Source organism: Scomber japonicus, chromosome 4 (assembly GCF_027409825.1).
Source record: "Scomber japonicus isolate fScoJap1 chromosome 4, fScoJap1.pri, whole genome shotgun sequence".
NCBI classification, from domain to species: Eukaryota; Metazoa; Chordata; class Actinopteri; order Scombriformes; family Scombridae; genus Scomber; species Scomber japonicus.
This window is the reverse complement of record NC_070581.1, coordinates 14,389,147-14,404,514: the sequence shown is the minus strand read 5'-3', so window position 1 is coordinate 14,404,514 and position 15,368 is coordinate 14,389,147. Positions and strand designations below refer to the sequence as shown.

At 40.2% G+C, this 15,368-nt stretch overlaps 1 protein-coding gene across 2 annotated transcripts in view; it reads left to right on the top strand.

Moving 5' to 3' along the window:
- Positions 1-832: 832 nt before the first annotated feature.
- LOC128357182 (thymocyte selection-associated high mobility group box protein TOX-like) overlaps positions 833-15,368 on the top strand; it is a 76,575-nt gene continuing 62,039 nt past the window's right edge. Inside the window, exon 1 of one of the 2 annotated variants that reach the window (XM_053317439.1) lies at positions 833-1,178. In XM_053317439.1, the coding sequence (XP_053173414.1) occupies positions 1,074-1,178 (105 nt within the window). In that variant the 5' untranslated portion in view covers positions 833-1,073. The remainder of the gene's footprint in view (positions 1,179-15,368) is intronic. The other variant, XM_053317440.1, reaches the window with a different exon arrangement.

Sequence of the window (15,368 nt, the reverse complement as noted above, 5' to 3'; positions counted from 1 at the left end):
AACTTAAAATGCAAGTATTACTGCAGACAAAAAAAACCCAACTTTATGATTATTGAAATGGACTTTTAAAAAAAACAAAAACCCACTAACTTAATTTAGATTAAACTCTCTAAAACAGTGGACTTTGTAAGAATGAAATCTCACAGAGTTGTGTTCTTGTGCTTTCACCTATTCACAACCATCACCGTAAAATGGACGTAGTCAAAGGCCTGTTCAGGTGAATTTTGCTTACTGCTTAGGGCTCTGGACTGGGATTGGATACAAAATCAGGTGATGCTGACATTAAGCACAACAGGTTCAGTTTGTGCACTCAAATAATTAAAAACAAAACCCAATACATAAAATAAACATGATCGAAGTACGCAAATACTCTGTTCAACCTCCTCCCGTCCGCCTTGGCACAATAACCCAAATGAAAGCCTTTATGAAGCACTGATGGAAACAGAGTGCGCTTTATAATGCACAGCCGTGCACACTACTACATTTCCAGCTAATCAGAAGCGCGCAGTTGCAGAAAGGAGAGCGGTTGCCAAGGCAGCCACCAATCTCCCCTCCCCCTTCTCCCTCCGTTCCTCTTTCCCGTTTATTATCGGCAGAGGTCGCATGGCAGAGGGAAGTCCAACTGTACTGGAACCAATGCAAGAATATGCACCTCCATAACAAAGCCTGTATGGAGTCCTGAGAGCAGTGGGAAAACAGAGGCTGCAAATTTATGGGCTGCAGTTCAGCCGTATAAAGAGATTTAATAAGAGAGGATCTAAGTTGGAGGTTTTCTTGTATTTGTTCTGCAACAACGGGATAGTTTTGCAAACACGTGCGTATCCATGAAATTTGTACTCCGTTTTGAGTGAGTGAGTGTTTCGCATCCTGGTGCGGGGCTCTGAGGAGGACTGCGCATCACCAGAGTTGGTGCCGAAGTTCGACCGTGAACGGATGTGAGGGAAGAGTGAGCCGAGTAAAACTCACCCACTTCTTTTTTTCTTTATCTCCTGCTTTGGCGTTGTTTTGCTGAGACAATAGTGAGTCAAAGACGCTGAAAGTGATTTCATGCCTTCAGTCTCGCACAACCTGAGATGGACGTGAGATTTTATCCTGCGCCCCCGGCAAATGTGGGTTCATGCTCCCTACCGACTGATCCAAGTTGTCTGAGCCCGTTGGACTATTACCACTCGAACAAGGTAAATAACACGCTGCACAGCTTCACGCACAGAAATGATTTAATGTCCCACCTGTCTCTGTATAGGAGTCTTGTCAAACACAGCATGCAACATTTACGCAATACAAACGCATGCTTTGGACGCGCTTTATCCACGGGCACTCACTTGCTCCAAACACACAAACTATACACTCTTTAAAAAATGTAAAGTGTCAGAAAGTAAAGTAACCTGAGCTAGAATGGATTGATTTTAATGTAGTCTGGAATAGGACACATAATTAGTATTAATTGTTACTTTAGACTTAAACCTGCAATTATTCTATTTTGCTGTTAAAAGAAAATGTGTAGTTTAACTTTTTTTCTCTCTCCCTCTCCCTCTCTCTCACTAACCAACATGGTTATTATGTTATTTCCCCGGTGAGATTGTGCAGTTGTGTTTTGCACAAAGCTGGCATTAAGTGTCCCACCCGATGTGGAATACCAGAGGCTGTATAGAATCCATACTGCCCCACTCTGCTCTCTGCTCCAGCATTATCTTCCCTCTCAATGATTTCTTATAGCTTACATGGTTTTCCGCTGGGAGTTCAGCGATTAAATGGATGTGTGCCAGTAATGTACTGTTAATTACTTTGTAACGAGAAACCACAGTCTGGTTGGTACAAGTACCACTCTTTTCTCTCTCTCTCTCCCTCTTTCTCTCAGTTTTGACACCCCGCGGCTTTTGGCTTGTGACCTGCACCGACTGACTCCATTGCAAGTGCGCAGGTGGCATTTAAAACAACATATGAATATTTTACAGTTTGACATTTTCCAAGAAAAAAATAATAATTATGAGCCCTTGCGAAAAACAAGCAGTGTCTGGTAATCCTGTTAAAAAGAACTGATGGATGGAGCAACAGAAGTATTAAGTTGAAAGCCTTTTATAAGAGATAAAACACCACAAAGTAAGATAAGATCATAGAAAAAGTACTAATGAGTACCACAGTCACTGTAAACTGCTAAATTAAAGGACACAGTTTCTAGGATCTTAGCCATCTGCAATTACTGAATTAGACTTTGTTGTTACTTACCCTGGATGGAATATCACAAAATCAAAAGGCTCTGGATGTTGACCTGCTTCTGTGGATTCTTATGGTTTGTCTGATAAAGATGGTTTTCAGATATGACAGTGAGGGGAATGATACAAAACACAGCTTGGGGATGTTTGTATCTCACTGTGTGGGCAATGGAAAATCTCTGTAACTGAACGGAAAATTCCAGTAATCAACTGAAAGATCATCTCCCAGTCGAGGTATTAAAATGGTGCTACAGTAATCTTTGCTCAGGTGGCACTAAGCGAGTTTAAGTGAGAAAGAGAGGGAAAAAAACAATCAGGACAATATTTTGTCTATCCATTCGGTTACAGGTGAAATAAAGTCTATATAAAACATTCACCGATAAACCAGGTTTACACCTGTGACACTGTGACACACAAATGGGCTCATATAACTGTTTCCTCCATGTAGGCTATCTTTTTGTAGGTCAAACGAATTAGGATCATCCTGCATGCGGATAATCCCAAGAATATGCTGATATCACACACTGCATGAATCCTGGAAACAAAAGGCAATAGATAGGAAAGAAGAAAGTGACACCAACTACTGTCACAGATACAAAAAGTGTGGCGTCCCTCAAAATTACAAGTGTTTATTTGAATTATTTAAATCCTAGAATAAGGAACAGGGCTGCTTTGCTGGAGGGAGTGGGGGCTTTTTTCCACAAGGGGAGGTATAATTTGCTATAATCACATGTGTAACACTAACTACCTTCACTAGCAATGCAAATGAGGCCGGGGCCAGCGGGGATCATTCGGTGTCCTGTTAACAGAGCGCAGGAGGTCAAGTTCCTCTCTTGAAACACATGTCAAACTGGCTGTGGCATTAAAGAGACATCTGATTTGTTATGTGGGAACTGTATCTGTGATCAGATCTGCCGGCTGCTAATCATCTCTGACAGCCCTGGTTGGCCAATTCCAAATTCTGCCCAGGTCTCTTTCTATTGCAGTATGGAGGCAAAAAGTTAATCATCACATTAAGGTCAATTGTTTTTATGGACTTACTTTGCATATTCATGTGGAGATTTTGGTTTGCGGCTGAATTTGTTAGCAGCTTTGTTGGCTTTTAGTTTAGCCTGAGAATATTCTTTTGGGATAATAGTATTGGAAGATGATCAAAATAATTTGAATAAAAAGGAGCTTTTTGGTAAAACAGTTGCAATTTGGCAACTGCTTTGAGATTTAGCACCATTACTCCTCTCTGGCTGCTGAGTCACACACAAGCTTAATTGGATAAAGTGAGCATGTGCTTGTGTTTTAGCTTTATAATGTGTTTATTCGTAAACCTGTTTTGTGTGCCACTGACTTACTCTGGATGCCGTGTCCTGCCACAAGCCCAATTTGTGTTATGCAAGTTTAGTGAGTTTATGTGACTACCAGGGAACACGTGTGGTGCTGTCATGCTGTTCACGCTGCTCATTTGGAGCGGCAGCTTGTTTCATTCATAATAGTTTGTGTGCATGTTAGATTACCAGTGTTTCTGGATGAATTCTTTCTCTCACTTTATTCACTGTGCTGATAATTACTTTGATTACTAGTCGCTGCATGAATCATTTTCCGTTACTGTGCTGGTGTTGGCAATAATCTATAAAAAAACATCTTGCACGGAGGAAATGTGAACCTTTTTCCAGATTTGACAGTCCACATTTTGTCATCGACTAGTCCTTAAATAACATGAATCATTCTGCTAGCCAAATCAGTAGCCAATGAGAAAAAAATGAAAGAGAATGCCAAGAAAGAGATGCATAAATTGAAGAGATAAGGTACTTTAAGTGCAGATTGTTATGATTCAGAAAGATCCATAAATAACTCTGAAGATGTCTACTTCAATACTTTCAGTACTCACTTTATTTCGCTGTGAGTGTGTGTGCCTTTTATTTCTGTGGTGCTCTCCCACAGGCGCAGAGAAAAACAGGATAATACCATAACAGCTTTGTGCTCTGATGATAATATGAAAATGTGTCATGTTTTAATGCTGCTTGCTGCCTTACAGCCTGTATGGTACATATATTACTCATATATGCTGCGTAAATACTGTACTAATTTGCACTTTGTGTATTGTAGAAGGCACACAGACACATCTTGTCTCATACAACATGTACAGCTGTAATTGTACTTTGGTTATTCGTTTGTCCGGCACTTTTAGTTTGCTCTGTGAAATGGGAACACAGTGTCTGCTCCTTTATTTGAATACCTTAATCAAACAGTGCTGTCTGCTGCTGCTGAGGTGAGGCGCTGCCTACAGTACAGCAATAGCATAGAGTGCAGAGAGAGCAGGCCCTGTGTTTATACACCCAGGCCCCACCCAGCTCATATATCCTCCCAACAACTGATATCTGCCTCGATAGGGCATGACTGAAGAGCTGGCTTTGTTAGTTGGTGGTCTCCTGTGCCTCAGATAAGCTGGAGAATGATGCCCTCAATTTGAATGCCTTATCTCAGTTTTTTTTTATTACAGGATTGCCTTGTGTATGCTGTGCAAAGGTTTGATTACTTTGTATTAACAAATTCAGCCCATTTCCATCAACTGATGATCGTCAAGTGAAACAAGCTGGCTGAAAAATTAACCAGCCTTTAATGCAGGTTGTAGTACGTTTATGGTCAGTGGTGTTGTCGCTATTAGCTAATGACAAACTCTGTGGTATGTGACAGAGAGGCAGAAAGGGAGAATCAAAGGATGAGTGAGAGTCAAATGGGTTGAAGTAATCAGTGGCCCACTATGAGGACAGTGCGAGTGTATGTGTGTGTGTGTGTGTGTGTGTGTGTGTGTGTGTGTGTGTGTGCATGCTAACTCGGGGCCATTCAAGCGTTTTGCTGACTACGGAATCACAATCACAATTGCTTTCATAGCCCCGTGCAGAGGAAGGGCATGCATACCACAGCAAGGGCCAGTGACACACAGCAAGCAGGGGCAGAGCGAAAACAGCCACTAAATCATATTCTCCCTGCCCCGACACGCGGAGGAGATTTTTAATACGGATTTCGACCATTTGAAATCATTTCACTAAAACTGAATTGGCTGTGTCACAGAGCCAGCATATGGCACAGAGATATTTTATTTTATCTATGTGGCTCTATGTGACAAACCACAAGATGTCTATATCAGTTTTTTGGTTACTTTATATTTAGAGTTTTTTTGAGATGAGTTCTGATACACAGACATGTGTCTTGATAAAAGGAAATAAGACAGCGATGCTCTAATACCACATACAGATGATGATGAATAGCTTTTCTATTATTTAAATGCCCTGTGTGTCTTTGTTTGGCCTTTAAATGCAGTGTTTGTGTTTGATGTAGCTTATGAGAGTGACAGTATGAATGTGTGTGTGGTATAGTGGTGTCTGGGGGGGTGGATGCTGGCTGGCAGTCCTAAGCTACTTGCTGGTTGGTGGGTACCAGTGCATCCCCCTCAGCGTCTGTTACCATAATTAAGACCAGCCGCCCCACTGTAGTGTGCTTACATTAGTCAGCCAGGGCCTTCCCATGGGGCAGTGTGATGGCATTCTCATTCTTACTGCCGAAGAAGAAAGAAAAAGAAATGGTGCCAGCACCTGCTGCAGAGTAGGCCCCTGGGTGTTTAGTTAAATGTTGATTATGTTTGTTAATGGCTGCAAACACTCAAAAGGAACGACACATGACAGCATGTTAAAACTGAAGTCCAAATAATGTAGCACATCAGTCAGATAAGTTATTTATTTATTTATTTTTTCATTATCACCTGTCTATCTAGAGCATCATCAGAGGTTTGTCATCTCTTTTAATAATTAGACATGCAGTTTATTTCATTGTCATGTGGTTTAAGCTCTGTTGCACTAACAAGATTATTGGAGTTTTCACTTGTCCTGTCAGGAGATTTTAACATGGAACCCCAAAGAAACTCCAATTTTAAGATGTTAAACAATGGAAAACAAAAGACAGCCCTCAGAGGAGGATTGGGAAAACTGCAATATATACCACAGATATTGTATATTACAACTTGTACCTTGCATACAGACCCATGCCAATTTATATGTGCTAAAGGTAAACACATGGAAGCAAATAGGAAATACTATAAAAGTGCCATGCAGTTCTCTTTATGAGCCATGTACATAATATATAATGCATATACTGTATGTACAGTATATACTGTATTCATGTATGGTACTATGCATATACTATATATGGCAATAATGCTAATGTCAACCAACAAGAAATTAATCAACAAGAATTTTGATAACCAGTTATAGTTGTTGAAGTAATCTATCCAACAAAAATGTCAAATATTGACTGGTTCCAGCTTCTTTTACCAGTTTTGTATTGTTGTATATTGAATATCTGTAGTTGAACCAATTCAGTGATAAATCAATCAAGACATTAATCACTAATTACCTTCTCAGTATGTGCATGTACACATATGCATACATCGTACTACTATACGCTATCAATGTACACATGTACCATATGTATGTACCGTGCTGTATGTACTCTATGTGTGTACTGTATGTCTGTATGTATGTATGCATGGAAGAGGCTGGAAGCTGGACAAACATTCCCAGTTGTCTCAGCTTCCTGAGGTATGTCCTGTGCAAACACCATGGGCTATGGTAAGCTCCTTGCCAGGGATTTAAGGCTCTTTCCCTCCCTTGTTTTCACTGAATATCCTTTACAAATATTATCGGCCTGGTGTCAGTGCCATGTTTGTGCTGCAGTAAGAAGGGACAGTACCCTTATGAAAGCCAATTAAAAGTCCAGACTTAGAAACACAACAGTAGATAACACAATGATCTCAAAGCTCCTGGAGTAAAACATGTTTAAATTTAGCCATGGCTGTGTAGATTCAACTCTTCAATTCTTTTGGGGTTCAAATTGTCAATCAGCATACTTTTTCTTAGGTTGCCATTCACCAGCAGATATTTGACTTTTGATCTGAGCTCTGGTGTCTTTCATTAATTCACTGACGTGCATTGATTGGGACTGCGAGATGTTTCCACCTGGGGAGGACAGGGTTGATAAATCCATATGATTGTGAATTTGTTCTCTTTCCTCTTTCTCCTGCTGTGACTGTCTCGCCGTGTCCCTTGTCTGTCAGGAGCATGTGTTTATTATGTGTGACATATTTAGCAGGCAGATATAATTGCCCGTGCAAGGCTGTAATCGCCTGCGTCCAAGTCAGTCAGCAGAGACTGCAGGAGCCCACAGAGCCACTGGGGTAATCAAACCGTGGCTCATTCTTCCTTTTCAAGAGCTAATGATGAGCTCCATGATCGTTTACAATGGGCAGAGAGAGAAGTGTGACAGAAAAGTGCAGTGCATGGAAGTTGTGTTACCATGGTTTAAGATATGGGAAGAGCCTTAAACAGAAAGAGAAAAGTTGCAGTAGAGTTATAGAATGTGGAAAGAACATAGATGGAGGTTGTTAAAAAAAGAGGTAGAGAGGTTAGAGGAGACTTGTGGGTTGAGAAAAGGGAGGGAAAGGGAGAGAAAGAGGCCCTCTCTTTGTGTTGTCGACCTATTTAGTCTCAAGCTGGCCATGAGCCATGCTGATGAGTGATGTCGCTAAGAAAAACAAACAGAGGAAAGAAAAAAATGATTTTGGAAATTATGACATGGTCAATGGTGTTACACTTGAGGACTCTGTGACTCTCTTAACTAGACTCCATCAACCTCATAGCAGCTTGGTAGGGTTGTTAACGCACAGGAAGGGGAAACTTGAGCAGATCTTTTTATAGATTTGTTAATAACACAGTAGACAGTAGTGAAAAACCCTAGCCTAAAGCAGCACTTACTGGCACAACCCACGAGAACCAAGAAAGTATATGTGTATGCGTGCTTGTGTGTTGCTGGCACATTACTGTGTATCCACTGCACTGTATCGGTCTGTGCATGTGTAAAAGTGTGTGAATGAGTGTGTGTTCGCATATGCATGTGTGGGATCAGACCTAAGTATAATGTATATGAAAGTGTGCTGGTTGAATAGGAAAGTTTAAGGCTGAAGAGGACTTGCTTCTTTTAGGCCCCAGCTCACAAATTATTTTTCTATCTGAGAACTCAAATGAGCATGTCAAAAAACCCAGTTTTGCCACTTACATAGCAACTTCCAGTCATTCTGATTTTAAGATACCCATCTGTGAGATTTCTGTCACAGCGAGGTCTGTAGTTTATTTGGTGCAAGTAGGACTTCTCTAAATGCTGTGCACGCCACACATTACATTTAATTCATCTCCATATAATGTGATTGGGCATAGGCTGAAATCTAGGAGACTGTGACCTGAGCGAATAAATCAAAAAATATCTGCAGGGATAAAAGAGAAACTGTGTTCCTCTGTAATTTGGGTGAACTGACCCTTTAATCTTAATTCAGCTGAGTGCCATGTTATGTTTTTGTAGTTTTGTGTACCTGTTGTAGCAGTTTGCAACAGGTACTGTTAGGCCTTTACTTAGCAAAGGTGTCGAGAATGTCATAACCAGAAACAAATGCTTGTGGCAGCAGGGCAGGGAAAGGTAGTGAAACTGAGAGATGGTCATGTTTTATTAAGCCTGATAATGCAGCCTAATCTGTGGTTCGGGTTACACAGTGCTTTGTGGGTAATTAGAGATCATGTCGTATGCCTGGCCTGCTGAAAAAATTGTACTCCGCCCTAATCCCCTTCTATCCGCCTTCTACCCACTACCTCCCTTCTTCTCTCCCTTCATTCTCTCCCTCACTCAGAACACCCCACCCCACCACATGCTTCTAAATGAGCTGGCTTTGTGTCAGGGAAACACACAAATAAACAAACATGGCAGCCATATTTCAGGTAGCTAGTTATCAGAAAGTTTATACCTTGCTGTAAGATACTTGGAAATGTGCTTATGTGCTTAGAATTCAATAAGAGGAAGTCAACAGTGGAGCACTTTGTGGTTTGCTTTGTGGAACTTGTTAGATGAATGACTAATGCCTCCTGGCAAGTGCCCCAGGTTTACTATTACCAAAACAATGGCACTTGATACAGAGCACCGTAGCCTTGGTTTTCACACAGACAGGAGCTCAGGCTGCTGTTTTCTTTTGAACCCTAAATGCTGACTGCCCATTCATGCAACATCCCCCGAACACAGAGACACACACAAAGGAAATTCTCAACTGACACAGTGACTTGTTGGAAAACAACTGCTTCTTTCATCGCTCATTGTCCTCAATTTTTCCATTGTTAAAAACCTTCCCTTTCTCGGTATCTAGATTCGCCTATCACCACGAGTAAAACAGTAACCTTGTTTAGACACACACACAGTTATATAATTACTGGCCTTACTCGAATTATGACAGCAACTCCATTAAACTGTCGACATATTGGGGGGAAATAATGGTGCAATTTGGTACAGTTATGGAAAAAGGGCATCAGCTGCCTCCCACCATAGTCTAAAGAACTGGTATAGGTGCAAAGTTAAACAGTAACTCACCAGGTTGAATGTTTGCAGTGTTTCCCCTAGAGTTTCTGTCACGCCTGGTGGTTTGAGCCAAAAATCCCCTTTACATAAAAGAAGACATGAAAGCAATCATAAAACCCACTATATAGAAACAACATTTATCTCTACTTCTAACTCATAAAACCTCATCCTACAGTATGCCCTATATGAATCATCGAAGACAGTGTTTTAGTAAACTATTTCAATCTTATATGCTATGAATACAGTACATACAATAACAGTATTGTCATATAGACACAAGCCACAAATAACGAAGCAGTACTTCTCAGATGTGTCAAATGTTATCCACACTCACAGTTTAACAGTGTGGTACTGAGCTGAATCCATTAACATCCTCAACCTCTTCAGAGCCACCAGAGGAGGTCTTATGAATTATCATTTACTCAGAAACAGAGGGAATGAAGGCATAGTGTTTTATACAGACATGAGTTCATACTGCTGCCATGTAGGAAACATGCTTTCAAGCCAATCATATACCATCAGGTGCAGACTGCTTTTGCATAAACATTTATCAAAATGCAAAACCGAGTTATATTCAAAGTGTTCAAGTAACATGGTAATTATTGCCAGAGCTAGATGGCTTGTGTATGCTGGTTAACTTGGCTGCAATAGTCATCAGTTGGAGTGTCAATCACTGTGAAATCTCTTCACAGGTAGAAAATGTATGTATATGCTTATTTTTTATAAGTGCATCAGTGGTTTATACTCAGCAATAGTTGCTTTAATATTAGCATTCAGATACCCAAACACTCCTGCTAATACTGCAATGATCCACATATCATCCAGGCAGTATTCACACAGAGTCAGAGTTTTTGTTTGCATGCTACCATGTCATTGTTGTAAGTATAATTTTAGTTGGGCTTACTTAAGGAGTTTGATGCTTAAAATACAAGTTTAAATTGCCAGTTTCACAGCACCAACACTGCACAGTCACTGAAACTGTGTGCAAACTGTATCCACAAAGACAATATATCTTTTTGGGGCCAATTGGATGGAAATGATAACAAAATACATTCCCAAGTTGCCCAATTAGAACTGCACGAGTTTTAGACTGCCACACAGACCACACACAGACACACATACAGGGTTATACTCACTCACTTTTACACCTCAGAATCCCCATCATCCCACCACACACACACATCCCATATAGCTGCAAGGCATTTCATTTCCTCTCCTCCTATGACAACATCACAATATAATGGGACACGGTGTCACGTGACAGGAACAAGTACACAGAGAAATCAAATCGCTCTTTCTGTCTCCCTCTAGTTTGAAGGGCAGAACGGTCAGTCGTTACATAAACTAGAGTTGGTTCAATTACAGAAAAATGTGCTTTGTGTCCTTGTCATAAGCGGAATGATGAAGCAGATAAGAAATAAGTTATCTGTGTTCCGTCAAGATTTTGATAAAATGCCTTGCTCTCTGTACTCACTATGGAAACATACTTTAGTGAAGCTAAGATACTTCATTCAGGTTGAACTGCTGAAGTGATGTGGCACTGTTTAAAATTGTATGTATTGTTAACCTAAATGACAAAGTGTTGTTGCAAAGAGCACCCCATCCTGAGAAGCTAAGATGCCACATATTTGGCATATGTGCACAAATAAAATTCTTATCAGTTGCACACACTTCCATCTGGAGGAAGTGACAAACTAAGACTTGAGACCCACCAAACAAAGTCATAAACAAGTGCTTTGCCCAGAAAACATTTGACTTTTAGCCTCTCCCATCCAGTTTAGTATCCTTTTGTAGAAATGATCACAGACCACTAAAAGGTTCACAGGTTTCTATTATCCCAAACGCCTCCACATTGCCAACACTTAATTAAATCACTTCTGTCTTTACTTTAGATTGTTTATCTTTTCTGGTATACAGTGCTATTTCTAGAAGTTAATTCTTCATCTATTGAAGCATGTCGTGTCTGACCCTTGCTCCAGGTATTCACTGTGTGCTCCAGCATGCTGCCATGGCACAGTCTTCACGAGTCTGTAATTAAGTCATCTCGGAGCCTTGAGAGCACCACTATAGCGCACTGAGCTGAGACCAATCTGCCACTAATTGTCCCGAGTTTTAATTTCTAATGGAATTAGGGCCAGAGGGAATGCCGCTTAATGAGATGCAGTTAGTGTGTGTGTGTGTATGTGAGTGTGTGTGTGTGTGTGTGTGTGTGTGTGTGTGCCTGCTCTTTTATCTGTTTACTGTAACTGCTTTTGCCCCGATGAATAGAGAAATAAGAGTGAGTAAAGCAAGATGTTCCGTTTTGATTTTGTTACCTCATTTCTGTTTATTCTACAAAGCACTCAGGATGTCTCTGTCTTTCCAAACTGTAAATTTACACATATAGATGGTAAATCCACCTTAAAATAAGTCACATAATTGATTGTACATTGACTGTAGAGAGTCAGAATAAGCCTTTTAGCGATACCTATAGCCTTTACACAAACTGAGGGGTGCCCTCTCTTAATTACTGTGTGACAGTGGAGACCCTTCCAAAAGTGAGAAGTGCTTTTGCCCTTGGCATTGAAGTTATTGCTCCAAAAGTGTGGTTGTAGACTGTTTACATAGCCTTGGGAGTGTTTGTGTCATGATTTAGATTCCAGGCATTTCAACATCCAAATAAGTCAGTTTAGACTTCTGAGGACAAGTAAACCTCTTGAAGAAGAAATGGGCCAGCTGTGTTTAAAATCTGTTAGTTTTATCTCTTGAGCTCAACAAATTTAGTTTTCAATTATTACAGGCAAATGGAGGTGAGAGTCAACATTCACATAGCATGTTGGTTTGGAATATTGACAATTGTAATGTTTATATTTTATTTACAGTGCCATAAACAGCACTGTGTTTGCATTTATGACATTTGAGGATTTTGGCTAAGGATTGAACCCCCTTTAGGTATGTGATTTTAATAACAGCACACAGACACACACACACACAGACATAGCAGTCAGTCTGTACTATGAGGTGTTCCACAAGCACCAATTTTGGCACCAAAAAGATTTTTTTTATTAAAACATATGAGCACCCTTGAAGAAAAATGACTACATGAATCTTTCAAACACTTTGATAAGTGTAATTTTTCTACCTTATCGCTTTTGAGTGGAGTTTGCTTTTGCAACTGACTCAAGGCCCCTTCCTCTTATTGTTTCAATATGTCAGAGCATTGTTTGAATGAGGTCACCCATTACCGATCTGGCCTGGGGCCAGCTTGACTTCAGCTGATTTAATTGAATCTACGACATGAGTCAAACTCAAACAAGCAGAGACTGCTTTGCCATGACAGCCTCATTACTCCACATTAAGAACTCATTTCACAATGCATTGTGACTTTGGGCTTGACAAATGGTGAAAAGGGATGAAATCAAATAAGTGACTACATTTTGGAAGACTACTCTTGAAATGCACTACATGAAAATACTCCAATACTGTACATATATTATAGGAAAGCCAAAAAAATATAGTCTCTCTTCTATTTTGTATAAGTTAATGTGAATGCCTTCTGGGTTAAAGTGTTCCCGTGTTTGCCGTCTGCAGTAATGGAATGACATTCAATGCCATTTTCCCTCTTAAATGGAATTTTTGTCAAAGCGTTATGAATTCAACCTGCCTTGTCACTCAAGCCACAGACACTGCTGAGAGAGGAGAAAATATGCGAATGAAACCTTTCACTGCAGATTTTAGCTGTGAGCGGACCAAATAATGATGCCTTTATCACATCTACGGCACAACAAACAAAGAGGGCTTTCTTGTGACATACCACAAGATGTGATATCAGGCAGCATAATGACATACATTATATCTATAACATTCATAGCATCTCTGTAGTGTCTAACAGCATTTCAGCATTTCATCAGCTCGAACCTCGACTAAATTTCTCAATTAAGCATGCATTCTTTGAGAGTCATTGGCAGCTTGGCCAGAGCTTGCGGGGGAAAAAATGTATGGCAGGCTCAACGTGCCAGAGCCTCCCTCTACAATAGGGAAGGAAATGTTGAGACTGCAAGGGCTGTGGAGTGGAGATATGGCAGTGTTTGCTTAGGGCTAGGTATCGGGCACAAAAACAAACATGGCCGCCCTTAATGAGCCTGTTTGCCTGCCAAAGGTAAAGACAGCTGTTGTCTCTAGCCACAATGGAACAGGCCTCAGTACCGCGGAGCACAGACAAGCACTCCGCATCCCCATAGTAACACTCACCTTGTGTGTACTCAAAGAGGGAACTTATTAAGTCCCTTTTACAGATAAATAGTGAGTAAAATGTAAATTGTGGGGCCATACGGCACTTTCATATGGTTTGACTGTGAAATGAAAAGGTTTATTAAGTCTTGTCTTTAGAGCGCTAAAAGTGAAATTGCTTGTGGGTGTGTGAAACGGCTGTGCACTGAGCATAGACATCTGACTTACTCATAACATTAGCGAGTGAGAGTTGAGAGACCGTGGCTGCATAACACATGTTATTGCACTGTTGGAGAGGCCATACTTACTTTGCTTTTTAGCATCTGTCATTTGGGACTGGAGAAAATCTCTCTAAAGTCTCTTCTGGTAAAAAAAATGGCTCCTCAAAAGGACACTAATGCACAGGGATATAGGCAAAGTGGGGGGTAGTGAAACCTCGAAAAGCACTTTTCTCCCATGTGAGAAAATTAATACATTCTAGCTTGTCCGACTGAATCAGCACTGACAGCTTGCTGCACTCTATGGCTAATTTTAGAGTTTAAAATATGAGTGAGATGACTGCACAGGCATTTTGTTGAGAGAGCAGCCAGTAAGAAACTGCGGACATTAAAGGTCCAACCGTCAATTGCATCAGCCTCTGTTGCAACAAAGCCCCCCAGCCCCCGCACTTTCCTGCCATTGTGTACAGTACATTTTGAGCTATTGAATGGGTGACATTTTTCCATTATTACGCTGACTTCTGATAAATGGACTGACAATGTCACAGATAAATATAAGTTTTATGTCACATGGATGAGTATGCTGTTGAGAGACCTATAGTTAGATATATGTAGCTGTAGTTACATATGAAATTAACAACACAAAAATGAATATAGAAGAAAATCATTGTTGAGAGGGTAGCGTATGGTTTTTAAAATCAAAACAAATTGTTAAAATCTAATGAAAAATGAGAATGCTAACTGTGTGTGTACTAAATGAGATTATACTTATATGGAGATAGTTATATGCATGTATGAAGGCATTTACCCTTAATTTTGAGTGTTAAAAATGTCAGGCACAGAAAAATGTCTTGTACTTGAGAAAGATTCCTTTTTAACTTTGATAATGTAACACTGACAGACTGTAATAAATCATGCTCTTGAATTAGGTGTTAATCTTTTCACAAAACAAAAGTCTTTGATTATATTTGAATAAAATGATGTGAATCTAATTTATACAGAAACTAATCAAAATAATAACAAATTGTGTTCACTGGACACTTTTATGCTCTCTTGTGAGAAAACAGTAACATTACAATAAGATTGTGGTTGCCAGTAAGCTGTAAAGGCTCAAAGTACATTTCCTGTTCCTGACTATTTCAAAGAATGACTTAACCGCTGCAGTATTGTCATTGGGCTGAAAATGTCCCTGACCTCATGTTTGACACCACAGGTCCTGTATGGTGATTAGTAATGTGACTTGTTGGCATTCTGTGCTACATCTATGCCATTAGCTGAACACAATGAA